The 21,358-nt window shown below is 48.2% G+C and overlaps 1 protein-coding gene across 1 annotated transcript; it reads left to right on the forward strand.

The window, feature by feature from the left end:
- Positions 1 to 1,266: 1,266 nt before the first annotated feature.
- On the forward strand, positions 1,267 to 1,638 carry LOC145404019 (52 kDa repressor of the inhibitor of the protein kinase-like). The gene has a single exon (XM_080275622.1). The coding sequence runs from the start codon at positions 1,267 to 1,269 to the stop codon at positions 1,636 to 1,638; it is 372 nt and encodes a 123-aa protein (XP_080131748.1).
- Positions 1,639 to 21,358: the final 19,720 nt, after the last annotated feature.

Below are 21,358 nucleotides of genomic sequence, written 5' to 3' on the forward strand. Positions count from 1 at the left end.
CGTAACTTCTTCGCTGATGAGCAGTTAGCTATAATTTATAAGAGTCATGTGCGCTCGCTCTCAGCTTGAATATTGCTCACCCTTGTAGAATGGATGTGGAGAGGTTGCATTAAAACAACTAGACAAAATTCAGGACAAAGTAGTTAGAATTATTAACAACCCTGCCATTACAAATAAACTACCTCCCCTGCAAGTAAGAAGGAATGTTGCCTCCCTTGCATTATTTTACAGATATTTTTATGGCAAATGCTCAGACGAAGTTGCGCCCATAGTGCCACCTCTCCATGCCTTCCCCCGTGCTACACGGGCATCTGGTAGCGCTCATGACTGGAATGTCACTCAGCCATATTGCAGAACTTCTGCCTATCAGAATTCTTTCATTCCCCGAACTGCATCTCTCTGGAACTCGCTTCCCCAGAGTTGTTTCCCTCCAGATTTCAACCCACAGCTGTTCAAGTCTAACTATTACAGATATTTTATGAACGGAGGAAGCCAGTAATCTGGTGTATGGATCATTTTTTTTTATTCATTTGTTTTTCCTTCCTCTGTTCTGTTATTAAAAAATATATGCATATATTCTTGACAGTCTACCAAACACTGTGGTACTGTACTTACCAATTATCCTTTCTGCATTTTTGTCTTTTTAGTACAGTATTTTTATTGGCTCACACTACAGTACACACTAGGCTATATAATTATATGCTCAGCAGCAAATTTAAGGTTAATTTACTATCATTTCAGGTTTTTATAGGTCCCCATTTTTTTTTTTTTTTTAAGGCTAAGCTGTATCAAATAAGATTGGGTTTGACAAAATTTGGGTAGGTTTAGGTTAGATCTAGTGGCAATCTATATTCGGTAAAAATTTGGTTTGTTTAGATTAGGTCTAGTAGTAGTCCATGTTAATTTGGTCAAAATATATGGCTAGGTTAGATAAAGTTCAGGAAGAGATGGATCCAGGGGGGGATGCATCCCCCCCCACCGGCCAGAGAGAGAGAGAGAGAGACCTGGTGGATACAGTTGAAGATGTCACTTTCTTGAAAAAAAACGCTACATTCCTGGAGAGACAGATGAATGGAAGGAAGCAGATTATGGTCCCTACACTACTGCACAGAATTTGGCCCTAGACTCGCAGCCCGTCAGAGAGGTCGAAATAGTGTACCTGTTGATAATGCAAATTATTTCAGGCGAGCTGTGTGGTACCCCTACCTGGGTACAGTGATTTAAGCTGTTGAGAGTTGCATTGCATCTCACAGCATTCTTTTCAGCATGGTGGTGGCGTTCATTCCAGCACAGTTGCCACATTTTGAATGGAATTATGTAAAGAACAGCATGCAGCTGTACAACACCGAGCTGGGTAATCCAGATGAAATCAAGCTGGAATACATTCAGTGGAAGGAGTTCTGCTCTGGCCTTGAAAAGCCTCCAACAACACCATTGGAGGCTCATGATATAATCCCTGAAAGGATGGGGGATATCAAGAATCTTCTTATAATCTTCTGCACTGTTCTTATCACCACCTGCTCTGTTGCGAGAGCCTTCAGTGCCTTGAGAATTCTGAAGAACTACCTTCGCAACAGGATGGATGATGAACGGCTGCCAGGGTTGGCTTTAATGTATATTTACCTTGAAATGAAATAAACATTTAGGAAGCAATTGATAGATTGTAAGTAAAAAGAAAAGGCGTCTTGAGTTTGTATATTGTAATCTGAGTGTCTGAATGTTAATTAATTATTAGATTAGATTATTTAGGCATATAAGACTCAGTTTGTGGTTTGTACTATGATCTAATACTTTAAGATTTTGAAATTTTGAAAACAGATATGTTGTTCATCAGTTTATGTTGGTTATAGCATTTTCATTCAAGTGGTACTTTTTTTCTATAAAAATATTAAATGTTGCATATATGTACCTGATATACAGGTATATTCCAATGCAGAATATCGGAGGGATAAAGTCATCTACTGTACAATTAAACATGGTGCTTTGAAGTATGCCTGTACAAGCAGTTTCTGACTTCAGTTTCAAGATTTTTATTCTTAATTTATTCAAGAATGAAAATGTTTGCGCAATAAATTGAATTTGCCAATAAAACCTTTCAGTAGTCCGTTCAGTGACTCAGTCATTTTCTTCTTCAGTTAACTGAATGTGATCAGAACATTCATGTTATTTAACTCATTTTTGATACACCAGCAGCCCCACAACGAGAAAAAAATAATGCTGAATGATGAAACAAGATCTACAGGCAGTACACTTGGGTTGCTGACAGTGTTGGTATTTAGATTTATTGAATTTACAAAAAATTCACAATAACAAGTTGAGCATAAATAGAACAGGTACTGCGAACTAGTCAGGCATTTTCAGTATTGCAATACGTCGTGTCAAGTCTTTGGTTGGTTCAGACCCACCCCACCGAACATTCTTGGATCCACCCCTGGGTCTAGGGACAGACCATGATAATCATGTCAAAATTTGTTTTGGTCGAGTTAGACCTAGTGTATGGCAGTCTATGTTAATTAGGTCCGGATTTGGTTTGTTCGGTCAGGTCCATTGGCAGTTAGGATACTCAGATTAAGATTTCATTTAGTTAGGTAAGATCTAGTGGTAATCTCTTTCAGTTAAATTACTATGTTGATCAAGCTTACCACTGGTACTTTACTTGAGAAGGTATCCAACTTGCAGGCAGTTTTATCGAAAGTTTTGCATTGTATCTGAGATATGCTAGTATATATTTTACCATTTTAAGCTCTTCAAGCAGCATTTCCCCTTTCAATATGCTTTCTGCACTTTCCATATTCCTTGTAATTTTTATATTACAGTATATAGCGAAGTAGAGAGAGGTGGAGTGAGAGGTCGTCATTGTATCCATAGTACTGTAGAATTTCTTTAATGTCTGCTGACCAAATAAAGAGGAAGTGAGGGAAGGGGCACGCACACAGGAAGAAGGACGAGATCGAAGGAGGGAGACGAAGGACACAGAAGGAACAGAGACAGGAGGTGAAGGAGGAAGGTAGGGTGAAGCGTGACAATGGAAGAGGAATTGACTGAAGCAGACATAACAGAAGCTAGAGGAAAAAAAAAAAAACTGTTCCCCTGAGCTGGCCCTTAATAGATAATATAGCCCTGTTTGGTGACAGGAGGGCCCTCCCCCACCCGGCATGGCAGCTACCGGGCGTGGCTCGAACTCACGACCCACCGGTACCGAGTCTGACGCTCTACCACTGAGCCACCCTGACCCCTAGGAGCCAGAGGAGTGGAAGGCACAGGAGGCGAGGAGGATGTGTTAGTCATGGTAACTAAACGTGTAGAAGGAGGGGAGGAAGTCGAGGCCACGGTCAAAAAATAGTCCTGGATCATCGGGGTCGAGCCAGAAGAAACATAATCATCCATACAGTTGAAAGACGCAAACTTCACCTCCCTACCCTCCACCCATCATGGAACCCAACGAGGAGAGGCTGATATTGGGCCAAAACTCACCCAAGAGTGGAAGAGGTAACGCAGACACTGCTTGGTGTGGGATGGCAGCCGTGGACCAATGCGGTGCCCACCAAACAGTGCCTGCTTGACCCTAGCCAAGGTTGACTTCGGTCAATGCAAGGCCAGCTGATTTACCCAGCAGAGCCACACTGGACCGCTTGTCTTAATCCAACCCCTCCACCAAAAGAGCATGTTGCCCACTGCATGGAACAACATCCTGCCCAATGGTGGACATAACTCCCAGATAGAGGAGCGCTGGGAATATACGGGATGCCATGCACGGCAAACACACGGGGAGACAACAGTCCCGCCCGGGATGGCAAAAAAGGTGGGGACTAGTATCATCACCAGAAGGCCTCCACTGTCTGGCGAGCATAGGAGAAGCAATAGTAGAAGAAAAAGAACCCCGCAAAATTAGTTGAGGCAGCGACAGGGACCCAAGGGGAGGGGAGAGGGCAGAGCAGAGTAAGAGACCCCGCTACAGCTCCCCCACACATCAAGTCCCTATCGATGTCTTTGATGTCCCCCCCACAACAACTGCGAGCGAAGAAATGGGGGGATACGGGCAAAAACATAATCTCCTTGACGGAGGTAATAATGCTCTGATACAGTGAATACATTCGATCCTCAAGGCACATGTCTGGATACATAGTATCAGCACTGCTACACACACACACACACACACACACACACACACACACACACACACACACACACACACACACACACACACACACACACACACACACACACACACAGCAAAATCAATCATGTGCGGTCTAAGTCCAAAACATATTCTGTTTTCATGTCTGATATTGTTCGTACAGTATTAAGAACGAAATGAAGCGATCTGTTGTGGTCCAGAATTCCACATTACAATTAAGTAAAACTGCCAAGCAATTGTTTGGGTGACGAGACGAGTGATGCGAATTTCGATTTTTGGCCTTCCCACGGGATTTTACCAAATTCAGCCATCTGCTTTGACGGCTTGTGACAAATGTTGGGTAATGCACTGACGGATAATTGAGTTTATTGTGCTAGTCTTTCGTTGTAAATTCCAAAGCTATGCCTTACAAGATATTACAGAGTTCATCTATCTGTCTATCTACAGATAGATATTTCAATCCCGCAAGGGGTAGCCACAAACAAATTGCCTCCATGCTGCCCTGTCCAGTCCCATTACGCTGCCCTTCCCCAACTCACACATCCCCTCACTCATATACCTCTCCACTTCATCCCTCCGTCTCATTCTCTGTCTCCTCCTCCCTCTCTCCTCCCTCACCTCACTCACAGACACTCTCCTCGTTAATCTCTCACTCTTCATCTTCTCCACATGGCAAAACCACCTCATTATTTCTCCTGATGATTACTGTCACAACCACATCTACACCACAATGTCCCTCCACTTTCTTATTTGTCAGTCTGTCTCTCCATGTAATTCCACATGCTCCTTTCAGATAACTCACATCCACTGCTCTCACTCTTGACTTGTGTCCTTCCAACAAGATCCAAGCTTTGCTTCCATACGTTAGAGCTGGTATCACAATACTATCATCAAGCTACTTGTTTACTTCCATGCTTACTTTCCTATTTCATATCACCGCTTTCAAAGAACCAGCAACCTTTCTTCCTTATAATACCCTTTCAAGCACTTCATCATCTAAACTTTCATCTTTATTCATCATACTACCCAACTACTTAAACGCATTCACATTTTCCATTCCTTCATCATCCAACCTCACTGTACATTCAGTGACCATTTCTTTCGTAGACCATAACTTTACTCTTCCCTACATTCACCTTTAGATCCCGTTTCATATACACTCTCCCAAACCCATTCACTATACCCTGCTGTTCCCCTTCGTCATCACTTAACAATACTGTACAGTATCATCGGCACCCAACAGAACAGGAAGTTTCCAAACGCTGCCGTCTCATTAGGGCCGCCCCAGCACCCACTGCCCTACCTTGCATCTGTTTGTATATCCATATACAAACTGAACAACCAAGTCATGAAACATCTTTGTTTCAGTCCAGCACTCAGATACAAAAATTCACTCATTTCACCATCTACACGCACTGCAGCCCTAGTGCTCTCATACGTACTTTTCATGGCATTCAACAGCTTTCCATTTACTCCATATATTCTTAATATTTTCCACATTCCTTGTCTATCTACTCTGTCATATGCTTTCTCCATATCCATGAAGGCTACATACAACTTCTTTCCCTTCTCTAGAAACTTTTCCACTCAAACACTTTAGGATGACTATCTGATCTACACAACCTCTTTCCTTCCTGAAACCTCCCTGTTCTTCTAAAACTCCACCAATTAGTATTTTACCGTATACTTTTCTATTATAAGCTACTGAGAAGACAAATGCCCCTGTGATTACCACACTCTTCCTTGTTCTCCTTTTCCTTTGTACAGGGGAATAATTATACCTGACTTCCAATACTCCGGGATTCTACCTTCCTCCCAGGCCAATGTGTTCAAACCTCCACATCCAATCAAATTGCTGTCCCTCCCCCGTGCTTCAGCATTTCTCACCACTCTCCATCAGTTCCTGGGGCTTTCCCCATTATGACGTTCTTCATTCCTTTTCACCTCCCTCCTCCTCCCAACAGCTTATACTCGCATTACTTTCATTCTCTATGTTTAACAATTCCTTAGTGTTCTCTCCATCTGCTCACTACATCTCCCTTCTTCACTAGCAGTCTGCCATTTTTATTTTTCACTCCCCTACTGCCTTCTTTATCTCCCTATCTAATTCTGTTTGCCTCCTTCCAGAACATTTTCTTACATTCGCTCAACGTTACGCTCAAATTTCTTCCAAACTCCTCATTCATTCTCTTCTTACTCTCTCTAACTAACCTTTTCAACTCTCTCTCTTCTTCTCTACATATGACTCTTTTCCATCTCAACTCCCTCCATTCCTCGCATCCCAACCATTCCCTATATGCTTTCTTTTGCGCCACAGCTTGTCTCAACTCTTCATTCCGCAATGCTGTTCCTTGCACCCTCTTTTCGTCTTCTCTTCACCCACACGGCACCTCACATGTTGCACAGATTTCTTCTGTGAGTACCGTGCACACAACTTCCACCTCCCCCATCTGCTACAAATCATATTTACCCAATCACTCCTCCACTTCTCTCTCATATTCTGCCTTTTCTTCATCCTCTTGCAACTTCTACCCTCTCTTTATGAACTACTTCATCCTGTCCTTCCCTCCTTCTATTCATCCATTGCATTTGTACCTTGACTTTCACCACCACCAGATTGTGGTCAGAAAATCCACTTCCCCAACCTCTGTATGCTCTTGCATCCAGCACAGATCTTATCATCTTAGTCACACATACATAATCAATCATTGCCTGCCGTTCATTCAGTTCGCGACCCACCCTTCTCATCACTCGTCATGTGCACCTGTGGATCATTTTGTGCCTAAAGAGGGTATTGGCTATCCCCAATTCCCTCCCCGTACAGATGTCTACTAGAGAACTACCATTTTCATCCACTTCTGCAGGAACACCCCACTCACCAACTACTCCATCAACCTTCACAATTCCTACTTTTTCGTTCATATCCCCATCAAAAACATCCTCTCACTCTCAAATTTTTTTAAGCATGCTTACACATTTGTCGAGCTCTTCTTTCGTTCTGCTTGCATAGTCTTCGTTGGCACACAAACATGCACAAACACCCACGCTTGTGTATCTACTTTCAATCGTACCCACACAATCCTTGAATCAACCGGTCCATACTTTCTTATATTCTCCTTCCATCTCTTGCACACAACAATACACACACCCTCCTTTGCCCTCTCATTCTCACCTACTCCTGCACATATACCCAGACAATATTCACACACTTTCACCCTATCACTTCTCCACATCATTTCAGTCAGTCCACATATGTCCACTTTTGCACCCCCAAGCACCTGGAGAATTTCTCTTTCGCCTCATCATTCGCATCCCTCACATTCCATGTTGAAATCCTTACCATGTCCTTTGTCCTGTCCTTGGTTGTCACCTGTGGGTCAGTCGTGGTCCGAGGCATTTTGTTTCTCTTTTTAATTAGTTGTTTTCCGGAAAGTGGCACTATCCCTCCGCAAACCCACTTCTTGACACGTAGGGAACACGTATGGCATGGTTACAAGTTTACCATCCAACAAATTAAATGATTACCTGACTGACAGGAAATCGTTTGACTTGTCAGTGTAGAATCACCCTGGAGTACAGAACGCTACAGTATGTGAGAATGTTGATGTTTTGCATTAGGCTGGACAGTCTGTTACCACATACTGTATACATAGTTCTTCATGCAAGAGGTACTTATTAAACAAAGCACACGCGTAGGCAACACCTCCAACATGGATCACACAGTGGACATGACATTCATATGCACCGAGTTCTAGCATGCCCACAATCCATACATGGATGGAAATAAAAACTCGTCACTGCCTTCATATCAGAGGTGGGCCAATTTTGATGCTTTTTTTTTTTTTTTCCCTCATTATGGATGTAGTGGTGCTTTTGGGTGTCTGCTCTTTCCTTTCTTCCTTCCATCTTCTTCTGTCTTTACTTTTTTCATTCTGTCCTCTTCCCTTTCCCTATGGGTGACTTTACACTCCCTCTTCCTTCTGCCTGTGGGTGACTTTATACTCCCTCATCCTTCTGCCTATGGGTCACTTTACACTCCCTCTTCCTTCTGCCTAGGTGACTCTACACTGAATGACAAGCAAAATGGTTTCCCTGTACACCAGGAAACCATTGGGTAGTAACCATATAACCAAATTACGGCGCTTGGTGGTCTAGTGGGTAATTAAGGGACTCCAATCGGATTGAGCCTGTGTAGATTTATATCGAAGAGGTGGTTGGGGTTTATTGCTCATGTAATGCCATTCAGGGATGAGTGAGGCTGCTCACTCACATCTTAAATGTCAGGACCAACTTGCCTAGCCCCATGCTCCTACGCTTCTCACTGGGCAACACAGGATTAGATGATAATGATGATGGTAGTGAATTTAGTTTAAAACACTTAAGTAACATATATTACTTCTCCATAAGCTTTACATGGATGTGCCTAGGTCTGTTGTAGCTTTGTTTCTGATGAGTTTTGGTGGTCAGTTTCTTTTTCAGCAATATGGCAGCAAATTTAGAAAGGTTTCACTTAAATAACATCTATTAGGCTATTAATTTTTTGTCATCTCTCAAGGATATGCATATATCTACTGTTGCTAACATACTTTTGGTGCTCAGTTTGGCTCTTTTACTTTTTTTTTTTTCCAGCAACATACTGTAGTAGTAAATTTTGTTAAAGTACACTTAACACCCTGGACGCGAGAGGACGCCCCTACGAGTTGTACCGTGCCCTCTCGCCACGCCTCCCCTTGGCGGTGCCCCTACCCCAGCAGAATTGACGCCGGCGTGTTTCTCCCGCCCCCCCCCCCCCGATGAGTGACTCATGATAAGTGTGGTGATGCCCCAGAAATAGTGGAAGTGATTTAGGTTAAGTGTGACTTTGCCCGAACCTAGTGTAACAAAATACAGTGATTTAATATGGTGAATATAGGGGCAAGTAAGATTACAGTGAAGAAGTAAAAGACGAGTGTATAAACCAAGATCTGATGAATCTGACTCACGAGTGACACCCTTCGTAGGAAACTAGTAAGACTGTGCCTCCTGAAAATTCCTCTGTAATAAGACACTCCTAATGCCTTCGGCTCTAAGGAAATTATAGAGAAAGTGTTAATAATATTCTCCGACTCGTATTACCCGTGAATTCTGTATGTCACTTCCCCTTCCCAATCTTTAGTGTGAGCGCGAACAAGAAATAGAATCAATTGCCAAAGCCCCTTTGCTATCGGAAAATATTTCATTCAAATTACTAATACTTGCCCATCCCCAGTATTACCATAACTCTGTTCTGACCCGCCGGCGCCGCTAGTCACTCCCCCCCCCCCTGTGAGACTCACTCCCCACGCCACGCGCGCGCCCATATTAACTGTACACTTAATACACTAGACTTAATTGTGTTGGCATCAGTATCAGTTAAGCCAGTATCCTGCGAGATACTAATATCCTAGTTAAGGTTTTATTTCTTTGCTACATATTGTGTTGTAATATCTGCTGACTCTGTCCTGTGTCTGACTGTGGTAATATACGTGTAAAGGTTATTGCCTGAAGTTTTTGTGTCCTGCCTCTCTTTATTGCACTAAGCCCCAGTCTCGAAAGAGGACCCCGCTACACGTTAGGTGTTCTAGGACCGAGAAGTCGAGCCTATTTCATCTAGCATTACACTGGTGGCCAGCGGTGGTTCTTGACCCGGGCGTAAAAGAGAGGTAGTGAGAAATATTTGGCAACATGGCAACTAAACCGCACGTTCAGTTACCCAAGTTTGACCCCGACCAGTACGATATACACACGTATCTGGCAATAATTAAACCCTTACTGGATATTGGCTTTGAAAATGACCAACAGAAAATTGCAGTCACACTATCACTATTGGCCAAAGCGGCGGCGAACATAGCACCGAAAATCGTCCCGGAGCTCACCTGGCAGAACTTTACAAAGTTCACTGTACAAGCCATCACCCCATCATTAGGGAGAGTGGTGGCTATCCCAAATGGATAGTTGTTCATTTGACGGGGATTTGGATAATACCCTGATACAGGCAAGACTCCTAGTTACTGCTGCCTACCCGGAGGCAGATGAAGAAACCCGGGATCAGCATACATTTAACACTCTGCTCTGAGTGCTTCCGAGTGTTGTCAAACAACACTTCACTATCCATGACCCAACAGGAGACATGGATAGAGATATCCAGCTGATACAGCGCCTCCTGACCGCCTGCCCTTCTCCACAGCAAATCAATGTGGTAAAGAAATTTCCCACCCAACCCCCGGCTCCTCCAACCATGCCACGACCACCTCTGCCTCACACCAGCCCGACCCCGGCGCCTAGCCCGCCCAGGGCACACCCCTCCCGCCGGCGTCCCGCCCCGCGGGAAAACCCAAACCTGATTCTTGTCAATCCGTGGGAATTCACAGCCTGCAGCTCCCGCTGCCCCCTTCATGACATATGGGACCAGCTTAAAGCTGCTCGCCACAGAATCACAGCCCCGGGTTCACGTAAGGTGTCCTCCTTAGAAGGCGAGGCCCCAGGACACGAACTGACGCCCATGGACGAGCCCCATCCGGGAGAACCGGAGCAGGAACAGGAGAATGAAAGCCCTAGACAGCTGGATTTTTAGGCCCGCCCTCGCACCAACCCACAGTGGCGGGGGCCATTACCCCTAAGTATCCCCCCCCAGTATACCACAAGATGAAATTAAACGGCGTGAAGGCCACACTGCTAGTCGATACGGGAGCAGCCAGGTCCTGCCTTTACAGCCACTATTTCTCCCGCCACAGATCGCTGTTTGGCCCACTCCGCCCTACTACCACTCACCTTGTGCACGCGGGGGATGACCCCCTGCCCATCCGTGGGGAGACTCGGGCCCTACAGGTCGACATCCACCAGCCGGTGTCCACCCAACATCAATTCATTATTTTTTTATTCCTCCTGCCGGAGTTATGACGGGTATTTAGGACTGGACTTGCTCCAAAAACTTGGAGCTACGATCGACTGCCGCCACTGACAGCTCCAGTTCCGTCCCCCACCCCACTCCACCCCGGCCGTTTGCACATGTACGCCGCGGCCCCGGCCGGAGGATTCACCCCCTTCCTTCCTCCAGTGCCGCCCCCCTCTCCTCCCCCTCCAGTGCCCTCTTCCACTACCCCTGCTCCTTCTTTACCCGCCACCGTCTCTGCCGCTGTTACCATTCCCTCCCACCACGAGGCTTGGGTGCCCCTTAACAGGCCCTCAGGTCCCTCCGTTTTATTCTCCCCCCTCCTCCCATTGGGAGCCCTTTCTGCCTGCCTTGTATCTCCCACCTTCCTCCCTCCCCACCACGCCACCATCTGCATAGCCAACCTCGCCCCATCCCCTCTCACCCTCCCCAAAGGGCTCATTATCGGAGAGATGGAGAAAGCCGAGCCCAGTGCCCCATCCTCCTCCCACTTCCCTGCCCCTCTACCCCCAATCCCCTACCATCTCTCCGACCAGCAGTCAGACACCCTACACTGCCTCCTGGATTTCCAGGATTTGTTTGTGACAGGACCAGCAGATATAGGGCACACCATGTACCTGTCTCATGAAATTCACACAACACGCTCACCTATAAAACAGCCTTCCCGACGTAAGAATCCCCGACAGAGAGAAGAAGAGGACCACCAGGTGCGTGAAACAATAGAGGCCGGTGTCATTTCCCCCTCCACCAGCCCGTGGTCCTCCCCCGTCGTTCTGGTAAAAAAAGAAAGACGGCACAATGCGATTTTGTATCGACTACAACCGCGTGAACGACGTCACCATCAAAGATGCCACCCCCCTCCCCCGGATTGACGATTCCCTAGATTCCCTCTACGGGGTGTCTTGGTTTTCTACCCTCGACCTCCAGTCTGGATACTAGCAGGTCCCCGTCCATCCAGACCACCGAGGCAAGACAGCCTTTTCCACCAGTAATAGCAAACATTACGAATTTAGTGTTCTGTCAATCAGCCTCTGCAACGCCCCCGCCACCTTCTCCAGGCTAATGGAATCTGTCTTGAGCGGCCTCACTTGGGAAATATGTTTGGCTTATCTAGACGACGTCATTGTTTTTAGACAAACCTGGGCCGACCACTTGCAGCGCCTCTGCCGAGTTTTCACTAGAATTCGCCAGGCAGGCCTCAAGCTACACCCTTCTAAATGTGTCCTAGCTGCCAGGACCATCTCGTTCCTGGGACATACTATTTCCCAAGCAGGAATCTCCCCGGATCCCGACAAGCTCTGTGCCATAGTGGACATACCTCTGCCACAGGATGTCCACGGTGTCCGCGCCTTCCTGGGACTCACGTCCTACTATCGTCGCTTCGTGAAGGGGTTCACACAAATTGCAAAGCTTCTTCACGATTTGATGCAGAAAGGGGAACCATTTATCTGGACTGAAGAAAGGCAAGCTGCTTTTCAACAGCTAAAGGACAAGCTCGTCTCTGCCCCCATCGTAGCCTTTCCCGATTATGCCTTCCCCTTTCGCCTCTACACCAATGTCTCCCTCACCGCGATAGGCGCCGTCCTAGCCCAGGTACAAGCCTGCAGAGAGCTCATCATTGCATGCGCCAGTCGCACTCTGAATCCAGCTGAGAAGAATTATGCCGCGACCAAGCTAGAATGCCTCGTCATAACCTGGGCCCTCCAATATTTTAGGGCTTATCTTCCGGGACCCAGGTCACGATCATCACTGACCACCAGTCACTCCAGTGGTTACGCCAGTCGGACTCACACAACGCCCAACTCGTCAGGTGGCACGACACCCTGGAGGAGTTTCAGTATGAAATTTCTTATAGGCCCGGGAAGCTCCACACCAATGCAGGTGCCCTCTCCCGCCTCCCCATCCACGCGGTACAGCCAGATCCGGATCTCCTACAACTCTGGCACCACAAGGAACAGCCCCCCTGGATCCCCGTCCACCTATTCACCAAGCTATGCCGACAGGGTGACCACCTCCTAACTCCGTCCAGACACATCCTCCTGACCCCCGATGCGGCACGTGACACCCTGCGCCACCTCCATGCCCATAACGGCATCCACCTGGGCACCAAGAAATTATTACAAGGTTGTGTCCCCCCCCCTGTGGCGGGGGGACACAACCTGGCCGCACTATGGGGTGGTACTACTACTCTGCGGCCAGGTTGTGTTAGGAAGAATACTGCCACCGTATTCCCTGCGTGTCGTAAAAGGCGACTAAAAGGGGCGGGGTGAGGGGACTAGGGACCCCCTCCTCTGTTTTTTAGTTCCTATAAAGAGACAGGCCAGAGAAAGGGATGGGGGATGGAGTTATCCCCGTACCCTGAAGATTGGGTCTATGAATGTGCGTGGATGTAGTACAATTGAGGCTAAAAGGGAGGAGATTGGGAGAATGTTTGTGAGAAGGAAGTTGGATGTGTTAGCTTTGAGTGAAACCAAGATGAAAGGGAAGGGGGAATCTATGTTTGGAAGTGTGAATGGAAGATTGTCAGGTGTTGATAGAGGAAGGGCAAGAGAAGGTGTGGCCTTGTTAGTGAGTCCGGAAGTACAGCAGTGTGTGATTGAATGAAAGGAGGTGTCATCGAGACTGATGTGGGTGAAAGCGAAATTTGAACGTGAGTTGTGGGTGTTTGTGAGTGCATATGGGCCTGGTAGTGAAAGGGATGAACAAGAGAGGGAGTCTTTCTGGAATGATGTTGATGAGTGTCTGCAGAGTTTTGGAGCGAATGTGAATGTGGTAATGATGGGAGATCTGAATGCTAGAGTGGGAAATGTAGCAGTTGAAGGCGTAGTTGGTATGCATGGTGTGCCTGGAAGAAATGAAAATGGGGAACGAATGATAGCGATGTGTGTTGAGCGAGAGATGGTGATTGGGAATACGCTGTTTGAGAAGAAAGATATTTATAAGTATACATGGGTGAGACAGGAGGGTGGAAGGGTTGTTGATAGAGCCTTGATGGACTATGTGGTTGTGTCTAGGAATGTAATAGGAAGATTGTTGGATGTAAGAGTTCTGAGAGGGGAGGGTGGAGGTATGTCTGACCACTACCTGGTGGAGGGAAAGTTAAGAGTAGGTAAGAGATGGGTGAGAGCTAGGAGGGTTAAGTGTGGCAGGGAGGTTTTGAAAGTGAGTGAGTTGGATAAAAGAGAGAAAAAGATAGAGTATCAGGAGAAATTGAAAGATGAGTGGAACGCAGTGAAAGATCGGGAAAATGGCAGCGTGGAGGAGGAATGGCAGTTGTTTAAGAGTGCTGTGGTGGGGCATGCAGAAGAGGTGTGTGGTGTGAGACGTGTGGGTGGTGGTGTAAGAAAAGGAAGTGAATGGTGGTGCCAGGAAGTAAGTATGGCTGTAGCTGAGAAGAGACGTGCATATGAAGTGTGGCTGCAGAGGAAGGATGAGATGTCGTATGAAAGGTATAAGGAAAAGAGGAATAGAGCGAGAAGGGCTGTGCGTGATGCTAAAGTGGCAGCAGATGAGAGGTGGGGTAGGCGGCTGACAGAGAATTTTCAACAGAATAAGAAAATGTTTTGGAAGGAGGTGAAAAGGGTGCAAAAGGGAGAGTCTGGGAAGGAAGAACGAGTAAAAGCAGAGTATGGAAGGATGTTAATTGAGATGGATGCAGTAAGGAAGAGATGGGCAGAGTATTTTGAAAGATTGTTAAATGTAGAGGAGGGAAGGGTGGCTGAGATTGTGGCGGATAGAAGGGTGCAAGGAATAAATGTGTTGGGAGAGTTGAATGATTCTTTGATCACGAAGGAGGAAGTGGAGAATGCAGTAAAGGAAATGAAAACAGGGAAAGCTGCAGGTATGGATGGGTGTGCTGTGGAATGCCTGAAGGGTGGTGGAGTGACTATTGTTGACTGGTTAGTAAGATTGTTGAATGTGTGCCTTGAGAAAGGTATGGTGCCAATTGACTGGGCAAGTGCTTGTGTGGTACCGTTGTATAAAGGCAAGGGTGATAAGTATGAATGTACTAGCTTTAGGGGTATAAGTCTGTTGAGTGTTGTAGGTAAAGTGTATGGTAGAGTGTTCATTATGAGAGTTAGAGAGGGTACAGGGGGAGTGATTAGTGATGAGCAGTGTGGCTTTAGGAGAGGGAGGGGATGTGTTGATCAGGTGTTTGCTGTGAGACAAGTGTGTGAAAAGTATTTAGCGAAAGGCAAGGATGTGTTTTGGGCATTTATGGATTTAGAGAAAGCGTATGATAAAATTGATAGGGAGGCTTTGTGGACTGTTTTAAGATTGTATGGACTTGATGGTAGGTTACTAAAAGGGGTGAAAAGTTTTTATGTAAATAGTAGAGCGTGTGTAAGAGTGGGAAATGCTGTGAGTGATTGGTTTCCCGTGAGAGTGGGGCTGCGACAGGGATGTGTGATGTCGCCTTGGTTGTTTAATATTTACATGGATGGTGTTGTAAGGGAAGTGAATGCAAGAGTTTTAGGTGGTCTGAGTCTGGTAAATGTTGATGGAGGAGAGTGGAATCTGAAGCAGCTGCTGTTTGCAGATGATACTGCACTGGTGACTGATTCAGAGGAGAGATTGAGACAGTTGGTAGAGGAGTTTGGAAGGGTGTGTGAAAGGAGGAAATTGAAAGTAAATGAGAATAAGAGTAAAGTGATGAAGTGTACGAGGTTGGTAGATGGTAGGGGGATGAATATAGTTTTGAATGGTGAGTTGCTTGAGGAGGTAGATTGTTTTAAATATCTAGGGTCACATGTTACTGTGGATGGAAGAATAGATGCAGAAGTGAAGTTTAGAATAAATGAAGTAGGAAAGGTGCTGGGAGGAATGAAAAAAGTGTTTAAATGTCGTTCGCTTAGAATGGATGTAAAGAGAAGGCTGTATGAGGGTGTTGTGGTACCGACTGCATTATATGGGGCTGAAACATGGAATATGGGTGTAGCAGAGAGGAAAAGTTTGAATGTAATGGAGATGAGATGTCTGAGGAGTATGTGTGGAGTGACGCGTATGGATCGAGTGCGAAATGATGAAGTGCGAAGGAGAACTGGAGTTGTTCGGGAGATGGCTGGTAGAGCTGAGCAGAGGGTGTTGCAATGGTTTGGGCATATGGAGAGAATGGATAATGAGCGACTGGTGAAAAGATAACTAGATCTGATGTGAGAGGTGTAAGGCTGAGAGGAAGACCACGAATAGGATGGATGGACAGTGTGAAGAGAGCGCTGGATGCGAGAGGGATGTCTCTTGAGCAAGGAAGAGTGGCTGTGCGTGACAGAAATAAATGGAGAGAAATTGTGAATGAATAAGTGATGACGCAGCCCTGAGGGGATATTCTCCTGCATTTGGTCTGATCAGCTAGTCAGTTCAGATGCGGGTAAGGGGATGGGTCTGTTATGATGTGGCAGGGGTAAACCAGTTCTGCTGTCGGGTCCTGCTGCGGATGTCACTGATTGCATTGCGCAGTTGACCCTTGTGCGGTGTGATGCGGTGAGGATCTGTCCGTTCTCCCCTTTGGGGCTAAGATGCGAATGAATGTGTTTGAATGGATGAGTAAATGGAGAGTGAGTCGTCCTGTCTCGGCTACCTCCCTTTCCTTGGGGGAAGCAGCCTAGGTATATAGATAGATAGATAGTTTAACGACACTTACTGGGCTCCAAACTCCTCCATCCTCGCCAAGGAAATCATTCAGACTTGCCGCGCCTGTGCAGTGGGAAGAGATGTCACCCGGACTGCCGGACCATCGGGCCATATCACCGCCCACAACCCCTGGCAACTCCTGGTGATAGATGTAGTAGGCACCCTCCCCCCCCCAAATCTGGATATAAATATGTGATCAGCTTTGTGGACACGTATTCGAAATTCGTAGTAGCCTGCCCGGCTAAAGAACATCATGCCGTCGCTGTCGCCGATGCCCTTCTCCGACACGTGTTCCCTTATTTTGGCATCCCACAAGCCATCCATTCCGATAATGCCCCTGAGTTCTCCAGGAAGATCTGGGAGGAACTCGCCAGAATCTTTGGGTATAGGATCTCCCACTCCTCACCCTACTGGCCACAGGGGAACGCCGTATGTGAACGTAGCCATTGTACCCTTATGAATCTGTTACGCACACGCATCAAGGCTACGAAAAACGATGACGCCGGCTCATGTGAAAATCGTCCAGTGGGGCATGAATTCGTGCCCCCGAGAGGATGGGGTTTCCCCCAACGAGAGAATATTTGGAGAAACTCCCCTCCTACTACCACTACGCCACCACCTGCAACCGCCAGCCTCCGCTCCCACTACAGACCCATTACACCTTCTGGAAGGCCAACTACACCACCTACAAAAGAATCTGGACCTTGGCCCTGACACAGCCTCCAACCCCTTCAACCCGGGCGACACGGTCATCGTCGCCCAACTCCCCACTCCCCACAAACTTGCCCACCACTTCACGGGGCCCCACACAATCACCCGTGTCCCCAGCCCTTACTAGGTTGTCGTAGATTACCACGGCACTCCCTGTACCCTCCGCAACCGCCACGTGCGCCCTTTCCGCACGACCACCTCACCCGCCCTGGCCCCACACCCCCAGCCCCCTTCAGCCCCCATACCACCCTCTACGGTCACATATGAGTGCTACGTGTCCTCCTCACCCTCACCCTCCACCCCCCCTACTACCTCAGCCTCCCCGGCTGCCACCACCCCCCGCACCTCGCCTGACACCTCCCCCACCACACCAACCTCCCCTCGCTCACCCTCACCCCTTCCCTCTGCTGCCCCCCCCTCACCGCCCACTCCCACGTGTTCCGCCCATGCCGCCACACCCTCACCACAACACACTACAACTGCCCATCGCCCACCACCCTTGCGTACACCCAATCCATCAACCTCACCCCCCACCGCGCCCCCAACATGCGCAGCAACCCGCCCTACCCAACCCCCCCACCCCGCACCCCCACTTCCCCCCCCACCCCTACCCTCAAAACCACCACCACCTGCTCAGGCTGTCTCTCACGCCCACCTGCCCGATACACCCACACTCCTACACTACCCGCCTCCCCATAACTTCACACCATCATGATACATCAAGCCCAAATCCACTCCACCTGTACTCCCCCGAGAGTCAATGCCGCATTACCACGGCACAAAACCCGGCCCCATCCCTCGGTGTCCAGGATTCAGCTTCCGACCACACCAACAACAACACCAAACAAAGATGAAAGTGAGACTGATCGTATGGGCGCCTACCCTTGGCAAGAACCAAAGGCTCCGCTGAGCACACCACCTGCTAACCCTCCTCCACTCCACCTCCACGTTCTTCCTCACCTGCGACACGGAGCAGGAGGAAAACCGCTACACCACTGCCTGGCAGGCCATGTTACAACATCTCCAGCATGCGTACGCCACCCACGACACGCACGTAAACCACCTCCAGCCACGGGGACATGACTTTTCACAGGGGGAGAGTGGTAAAATGCGTGACTTACAACGTAGTGCCCCCAAGAAGGAAACAGATGAGGAATACCATCGTGCCCCCGACAACGAGGCGAGTGGTATACAGCCCAGTGTCCCCAGGAACTTACCGACACCCCCACCCGGACCCCACGGAGTAGCTGCCACCAGACGACAGGGTACAGCGCAATGACATATGTCAGCCCGGGCCGTGCGCCCCTATGTCACTCAGCCGTCGCACCGTCACCATTGCAGGAGAAGGACACTACCTTCAGGGAGTGGGATTGCTGAATCAACTAGGGGTGGAGTTGCTCTCATAACTCCAGACAGCGCCCCTCAGGAGACAGCTTACTGCCGCTCCCGCCCTCGCCAGATGGCCAATTGCCGCTCCGAAGGTGCCCCTCAGAAGACGGCCTACTGGCGTTCCCGCCCTCACGAGACGGCCAATTGCCGCTCCGAAGGTGCCCTTACAGAGACAGCCTACTGCCGCTCCTCCCTCCTGCAAAAGGAGACAGCCTACTGCCGCTCCTCCCTCCTGCAAAAGGAGACAGCCTACTGCCACTCCGAAGGTGCTGCTACAGAGATGACCTATTGCCGCTCCCCTCTCCGGCCGAAGGAGACGGCCTACTGCCGCTCCCGCCTTCGTCAGATGGCCAATTGCCGTTTCGAAGGTGGTGCCCTCGAGACGGCCTACTGCCACTCCTCCCTCTGGCAGAAGGAGACGGGCTACTGCCGTTCCCGCCTTCATCAGATGGCCAATTACCGCTCCGATGACGTTGCCCCTGAGACGGCCTACTGCCGCTCCTCCCTCCTGCAGAAGGAGATGGCCTACTGCTGCTCTCGCCTTCGTCAGATGGCCTACTGCCGCTCCGAAGGTGTACAGAGGTGTGCTGACTCCCCCACTCAGGCCACGGCCAACTGCCGGGCCCTGGCACCTGATAGTTGTGCCTCTGGGCAGCCACGGCCAATTGCCGGGCCCCACGGACAAAAGGAGGCATTGAGTGAGTCATCGCCCCAGCAGGAGACAAGAGCCCAGACCTCCCGTACCAGAGCATCCCAGCCAGGCCTCACAGCCTCCCCTGGCCTCCACTCCCTACGCCTGGCTCTGGAGAAGACTCACCTGACGGACCCCAGTGTAGGTCAGTGCCGCAGTCCTTCCCTGTCGGCGCCCCTAGACTCTGGGGACCGCAGTCCTCAGCCTCTCCAGACCCTCCCGAGGACGCCCGGGCGTGATCTCCCTACGCCCCCAAGACGGCGTAAGACTCCCACCTCCGGCCGAGACCTGAACCAGAGGTTTCTGGAGCTGTTCGGCCCCAGTCCTGAGGGCCACACCCCTGAGCCCAGCCCGGAGACTGCGGGCCCCTTCGCCACCTGTAGCCCTGGACGCGAGAGGACGCCCCTACGAGTTTTCCCGTGCCCTCTCGGTACGCCTCCCCTTGGCGGTGCCCCTACCCCGGCAGAATTGACGCCGGCGTGTTTCTCCCCCGCCCCCCCCCACGATGAGTGACTCATGATAAGTGTGGTGATGCCCCAGAAATAGTGGAAGTGATTTAGGTTAAGTGTGACTTTGCCTGAACCTAGTGTAACAAAATACAGTGACTTAATATGGTGAATATCGGGGCAAGTAAGATCACAGTGAAGAAGTAAAAGACGAGTGTATAAACCAAAATCTGATGAATCTGACTCACGAGTGACGCCCTTCGTAGGAAACTAGTAAGACTGTCCCTCCTGAAAATTCCTCTGTAATAAGACACTCCTACTGCCTTCGGCTCTAAGGAAATAATAGAGAAAGTGTTAATAATATTCTCCCACTCGTATTACCCGTGAATTCTCTATGTCACTTCCCCTTCCCAATCTTTAGTGTGAGCACGAACAAGAAATAGAATCAATTGCCAAAGCCCCTTTGCTATCGGAAAATATTTAATTCAAATTACTAATACTTGCCCATCCCCAGTATTACCATAACTATTTTCTGACCCGCCGCTAGTCACTCCCCTCCCCCTCTGTGAGACTCACTCCCCACGCCACGCGCGCGCCCATATTAACTGTACACTTAATACACTAGACTTAATTGTGTTGGCATCAGTATCAGTTAAGCCAGAATCCTGCGAGATACTAATATCCTAGTTAAGGTTTCATTTCTTTGCTACATATTGTGTTCGTTATGCTGAGTGCTTTTAGGTCGATTTCTCGTCCTAAAAGCACTAGCGACTGAGCGGGGTCCTCTTTCCAGACCGGAAGTAAAGCACCCATAAAGGAACAGGACATAAAAACCAGGCAGTATACCTTAACACATCTATTGCCTTAATTCTGCACCGTTACAGTACAACACAGAGTGATATTTGATATACAGGAGACAGGGACACAGAGTTAGCCTTTGACACCACAATGCACAGTCACACTTAACACACGGTATAATGCATGTACACTAATGTCATGAACTATATGTATTGATACCCGTATTTCATCTTTAGGCAGAATATATATTTAGTTGGAAGCAAGGGGAATAAACAAGATTAAGAGTCCGTGGGGGAAATGCTACTATTCCGTGGGGGAAATGCTACTATAAATAAGACAGGGTGCGAATCGCGACACTTGATGTAGTCAATTAGTCGCGATGGCACTTACACACAGACTTTTGACTCGCACGCGCACCCTAGCCTCCGTTCACAGTTACTGAAAGTTCTTTTACTTGGGGACTCACACAATTACTATAAGTTCTCTTACTGAGGGTTTAAATTATTTTCTGTTCTGCCGGGTATCAAGTTCTTATAGACTAATAGTAACTGTCACTGGCTTTACACTGGTCTTCACTCGGTCACTGTTCACTGTTATTTCCCCTGGTTTGTTCTCGGTACAAGGGGCATCACTATTTACCCGTG

The sequence above is a fragment of the Coenobita brevimanus genome, chromosome 62 (genome assembly GCF_032717465.1).
Source record: "Coenobita brevimanus isolate Jiangsu-jjx chromosome 62, ASM3271746v2, whole genome shotgun sequence".
Taxonomy (NCBI): Eukaryota; Metazoa; Arthropoda; class Malacostraca; order Decapoda; family Coenobitidae; genus Coenobita; species Coenobita brevimanus.

What these genes read in the sequence shown, in the direction of transcription:
- LOC145404019 (XM_080275622.1), top strand. Translation starts at nt 1,267, where the DNA reads ATGGTGGTGGCGTTCATTCCAGCACAGTTGCCACATTTTGAATGGAAT.